This window comes from Limulus polyphemus, unplaced genomic scaffold, assembly GCF_000517525.1.
Source record: "Limulus polyphemus unplaced genomic scaffold, Limulus_polyphemus-2.1.2 Scaffold4968, whole genome shotgun sequence".
NCBI classification, from domain to species: Eukaryota; Metazoa; Arthropoda; class Merostomata; order Xiphosura; family Limulidae; genus Limulus; species Limulus polyphemus.
In genome coordinates this window covers 57505-63546 of record NW_013670578.1, presented here as the reverse complement: position 1 = coordinate 63546, position 6042 = coordinate 57505, and the positions used below count along the sequence as shown (strand labels likewise).

At 30.5% G+C, this 6042-nt stretch overlaps 1 protein-coding gene across 1 annotated transcript in view; it reads left to right on the top strand.

Annotated features, from left to right (window-relative positions):
- The first annotated feature begins 255 nt into the window (after nt 1-255).
- The window catches only part of LOC106471928 (selenoprotein S-like), a 12214-nt gene continuing 6427 nt past the window's right edge, over nt 256-6042 (top strand). The window contains exons 1-3 of the mRNA XM_013932552.2: nt 256-404; nt 993-1072; nt 5296-5433. Of these exons, the coding sequence (XP_013788006.1) occupies nt 1009-1072; nt 5296-5433 (202 nt within the window). The 5' untranslated portion in view covers nt 256-404; nt 993-1008. The remainder of the gene's footprint in view (nt 405-992; nt 1073-5295; nt 5434-6042) is intronic.

The window sequence follows — 6042 nt, the reverse complement described above, 5'->3', positions numbered from 1 at the left end:
TACACAATTAAAAACATTTTATTTAGGCCTATCTATGGCTTTCAAAAAGTAACGTCGAAACATATAGAGTCGTCAACTTTTTGAAGGCCATAGATAGGCCTAAATAAAATGTTTTCAATTGTGTACCAGTTTAACGTTGAATATTATTTATGATTCTAACTTTATACACAAGTGCCAAAATACTATAATTAGCGAATTACTTGTGTCACTGAGTTATACAAATTACAAACACATATTGTAGATGGCGCTACATTTTACTCGTCAATCTTACGTTTTCCAAACTTGCAGATTCATGATTTGTGTAGTATATTAATTATTGTTAATAAAATTACTTTTTATGAGATAGGCAGACTTTTAATTAGGGTAGAAGTTAGGTTAGATTCCTGTGGCGCAACCATTTTTGTGTGAGTTTGATGCATATCATTCAGAATCATTGAATACGATTTCTTTATTGACATTAATAAGAAATTATTCTGATACTAATAGTAATAATATTTTAAATTATTACAAGTACTGCTAGTTAGGCCTAGTATTGAAAGAGAGTGCTATTTGCTAATGCTAGTAGTACTGCTTTTGTTAGGCTTAAAATGTGACTAAGTTAAGAAGAAGAAAAAACATAATTTTTACTTAGTCTTGAACTATGCTTATGTGAAACCTTAGTTTAAGTAGTCAAGACTCAAATCTTATTTAGTACAGTTCAGTATACTATGGTAATTCTTGGACAATTAAGTAATGTTAGCTGTGGTGATTCTGGGCAGACTCATTGATCTGCTTAAGTTATGCATAGTTGGTATTTCTTGTATCATTGGCTAGGTATGGTTTAATTAAACTTAGAGAAATATTTATTCCTAGTTATTTTTTCAGTTCAAATTAATTATCATAAGGGTGGTTGACAAGATTGTTAATTAACCTTTTTGGCATCCTTTATTTAATTAATGTTAATCAATACCTTCATTTTGTAACTTAAGAAATAATTGTTGTTTTTGTTAAAGAACTTCTGAAAGTGAAATGGAAGAACAGAAAACAGATTCAAATTCAGATCCAGAAGTTTTGACATCTGCATTTAGCTCAGGTATGTTGTAAGGTTATTAATCATAATAGTAATTGGACTTTAGTAGTTGTTAAACCAATGACTTGTGTGAAAATTAGAACTGAGATCAATGTAAGTTCTCTAAAATAATACATTATGAGATGCTGAGCAAATATAGACCTACAACTTATTAATTGAATCATGAAATGAAAATATTGATTTAATTAAAAGTAACAAAAATCAATGAATAAGTTACATTATGTATCGATTGACAGTAAACTGACCCAGTAGTAAGAAAATAAAACAATAATCATTTTGAACCTGTGAAAAGAAAGACCTCAAGGTCAAGAAAGTTTACTTAGATTTTTTTTTAATGATTGTAATTATCAGAAAGTTATTTCAAAATTTTCGTAGTTGAAGCTTACAAATTTAGTCTCGAAACAATACCCACCCATTTCTCTTTTCAGAAGCATCTACTGAACCAAGAACTTAAACATTGTTACTGATCATTACTAAGAGTAGGAAGCCCATGGCAAGGTCACTGGTCTGTTCCCAAAAGCAATCATTTAGTTGAAAATAAGTAGTATTATGGCAGTGGGTGAAAGGCTCTTTTTATAGATGCTACAGCAGTGGTTCTCAAACTTCAATACTTGTGGAACCTTTTAAATTTAAAATATTTTTGCAGACCCCCAAACTTTTTTTTTTGATTGAAAAGAAGGATTCCGTGTATATGAAAAGCTGTGTTCTAAAATTAAATGTTTTAATTCATGTATATTTAATTTTACAAAAAAATATTTTTTGTTGTAAAAATGATATTTTTTATAATATTTTTATTGAAATCTGGACATTACTTGTGGACCCCCATTTGAGAAATGCTTGTCTGTAGTAAGGTTTGTTCTTAGGTTCAGACTGGTATGTGTTTATAGTTTCTGTATGACAACGTTCAGGGAATCTGAAGTATTAGTAATGTCAAAACAAGGATTTTGCTGGGGTGGTTATGAATATCTTAAGTTCTGAGGCAAAGCTTGTCGAGTTTGTCACCTGATAAAAGCTGGTATTTCTAAACAAAGTAGGTATAGGAAGAATAAACCAGGTTAGTTGGCAGCAGTGAGAGTCTAGTGCTCACAATTAGTCAGAGTGGGTTTACGTACCTTCAGAAGTCCACAGGATTATGGGTAGGACAAGGATATTAATCGATACAATTGATTAACTCGAGTATCAGTTACATCTAACAATACTGTTTAGTTACCTTTATCTGCCACAACCATGATCATGTTGTTGTCTTGTATTTACCTTTTTTAAGTATGAATTATTATTTTTTATCCTAATCGGTATGATCTAACAGTACTGTTTGGTTACCTTTATCTGCCAGAATGATGATCATTTGTTGTCTTGTATTTACCTTCTTTAAGTATGAATTATTATTTTTTATCCTAATTGGTATGATCTAACAGTACTGTTTGGTTACCTTTATCTACCAGAAAGATGATCACGTTGTTGTCTTGTATTTACCTTCTTTAAGTATGAATTTTTTTTTTATCCTAATCAGTATGATCTAACAATACTGTTTGGTTACCTTTATCTTCCAGAAAGATGATCATGTTGTTGTCTTGTATTTACCTTCTTTAAGTATGATTTTTTTAAATCCTAATCAGTATGATCTAACAATACTGTTTGGTTACTATTATCTACCAGAAAGATTGTCATGTTGTTTTCTTGTATTTACCTTCTTTAAGTATGATTTTTTTTATCCTAATTGGTATGATCTAACAATACTGTTTGGTTACTATTATCTGCCAGAAGAATGATTATGTTGTTGTATCTGTATATAATGTAGTAGGACAGAAATTATAATTCTTCAGCTTCCTCTAGGGGTAGGTCTTGAGCAACCAATTCTTGGGTATGATAAAATCCTGGGTGGTTATATTACTGAGTGGTTAGTACAAGTTGAGATCTAAGGCAAGTACTTGTTCTTCAGATTTGCTGAGCTGTTTGGTAGGCAGACTATTCCTTTGTATTATCTTGGCCTCACTGATACTTCTCTGTTTCATGGTTAAGTGGTCCAGTTTTTCCCATTGTCTGTTTTTGGTTTTAGTAATCAGGAGAACATAACTGCCTTTGGAGACCGCAGAAGTTTAGGGGCAACATTAGAGTGAAGTTGAAGAAGAAGCTTGTTGTACAGGGATTTTTTGATAATTTTTAGCACCTTGTTATATCAGTATGGTAGTTAAATGTGATTTAAACATTCAAAGCATGAGATAGAATGCAAAATAAGTACATTATAGCTATGTCTCTAACTATTTATATAGTATAAACATCATCTAAGCAGTTGATATTTACATCAAAAAAGAAGGATAAAATAAAATATATTTATAATACAAAACAAGCCATAAACAAAAATGTTGCACAATAAACAGTCACCAGGGCACAGGCTATAATGTGGAGTGTAAGATGGGTCCTGGTTTTTGATGGTGACTGTGGAAGTAGGACACACATAGCAGTGCGAACACACCATGTATCATGTCAACTTCAGTTTGTAAAGAGAAATATAATAAGAGAGTAGAATGAAAAAATAAAGGTAAGAGATCAAGATGTGGATGCCCAAGCCACAGCATCTAACATTCTATATCACTATTCACTGCCTGCAGACAGTTGTGGGAAGGTGATTGCTCTCAGAAGAAAATAAGAAAAAGTCCTACCACTAGGGTTGATGAGTTAGAAAACTTTACTTCCTGAAGTTGGCACTCCAGCCCTTATTGTGGTAGTTAAAGCTCAAATTAATAAGGTAATATTAGTAGCACAGCAGAAAAATACATATTAGAAGAAAATAATAAATTCCTTACTGAGTTGTAGAAATTAATATGACATCCATCCTCCACCCCATAGATATATAAATATAGATAGATATTAAAGGAAAACATTTCGACGAAAACTATGTTGCATGTTGTACAGTGTTATAAATTTATTTTTTATACAAATAAAATTGTTAACAAGTAATTAAGAGTAAATAAGTGTTTTTTTTAAAGTTTTTATTGGTTGTACATAATTAACCTGGTGAAATGTTGTGAATAAAACAAAAGTTTTACTATGTACAACCAATAAAAACTTATGGGAATTTTAAAAAACAGTTCTTTCTAATATTTAATAGATGCCAAAATTAGTCCAGTGTAATACAGAAATAGTTCAAGAGCCATTCTTTTTATCCTGTGATGTAGGATCTGTTGACTTGTTTGTAGAGAACACTGCTTAGTTTTACTACCTATGTATTTTTCCATTACCGGTTCCATCAATAATAAGAAACATTTTGTTGAACCTAATTAACTTTTCTGAACCTCACACTAATGGTTCAAAGTAATGTTAAAAGAAATAATCAGTAGCTAGTAAACTAAGCAGTGTTCAGAAAGGTAATGGAAAAAATACATAGGTAGTAAAACTAAGTAGCGTTCAGATAGGTAATAGAAAAAATACATAGGTAGTAAAACTAAGTAGTGTTCAGATAGGTAATAGAAAAAATACATAGGTAGTAAAACTAAGCAGTGTTCAGAAAGGTAATGGAAAAAATACATAGGTAGTAAAACTAAGCAGTGTTCAGAAAGGTAATGGAAAAAATACATAGGTAGTAAAACTAAGCAGTGTTCAGAAAGGTAATGGAAAAAATACATAGGTAGTAAAACTATGTAGCGTTCAGATAGGTAATAGAAAAAATACATAGGTAGTAAAACTAAGCAGTGTTCAGAAGGGTAATGGAAAAAATACATAGGTAGTAAAACTAAGCAGTGTTCAGAAAGGTAATGGAAAAATACATAGGTAGTAAAACTAAGTAGTGTTCAGATAGAAAAGTTTTTTTCTTTTTTTAGTCAAAGGCACGTTAGCAGACCCTTGCACAGGTGGGATCTCAGTAATTTACCATACCTACCCAACCCACTGATTGGAAATATTAACTGGTACTAATTCGTAGATTAACTTGTATTAATGTGTATTTTAAAGGTTAGTTATACTGAGTTGCTGAAGTTTTGTTGCTAATACATGAGTTTTTGATATTAATACTAAATTTGTTGTGATAATTGTAATATTAATTTTTTTGATGATTGTTCAAAGTACTAATGTTATTAAAAACAAAACTTACTTATTTTAAGAAGCATAACTTGAAAATTGTTAATAATGTAACCGATTCATTGAAATGTGATTGTACATAATATTAGTATTGTCAACATAGTTTATATTTTTAAATACACCTATTTCCTCTCTTCTTCATTTTTTTATAGTTTGGCAGATGCTACAATTCTATGGTTGGTATTTGGTTTTTGGAGTCATTGTTCTTTCTATCATCTGGACCAATTTTGGACCACGTCTGAAACAGTGGTTAGATAAGAGTCAACATGAACATCAGAACCACCATAAAGGTTAGATTTTTCAGTTTCAGCTGTTGCATGTGTGTATGTATATATTTGTACATGTGTGTGTGTGTGTGTCTTTATATATCTGTATATGTGTGTGTTTATACATGTATATGTATAAATGAGCATAAGGGATATAGTAAAAAATAAAAAAAAACTTAAAATTCATCCATAGCAGATCATGTACAGGAAACACAACATACAATATTATGGGAAAAAAGTGTAATAGGTAATAATATTCGTGAATCATTAGAAATAATAAAACATAAAAAATATCATGTAGTATTGAATAGAGATGAAGGTATGGTGAATATTTCTGTAAGAATGTGGTTAGATCTCCTTTGAATGGTTTAATCATGGGGTAATCATGTAAAATTCAACAAAATCATCTCTCCTTTCTGTGTCCATGTTAATGACAACATGGTGGACCTACTGTTTCATGAAATCGGGAATGAACAGAAAATTTAAGCATTTTTCACCTAAATGTATATTTATTTTCATATATTGATGAAATAGTCTTATATTAGTGTATGAAGTTACACAATGTAATTGTGCTCTTTGTATAAAATGATAGAAACCTATAACCAAACAATTTGCCCCTGAATTAGAAAGGTC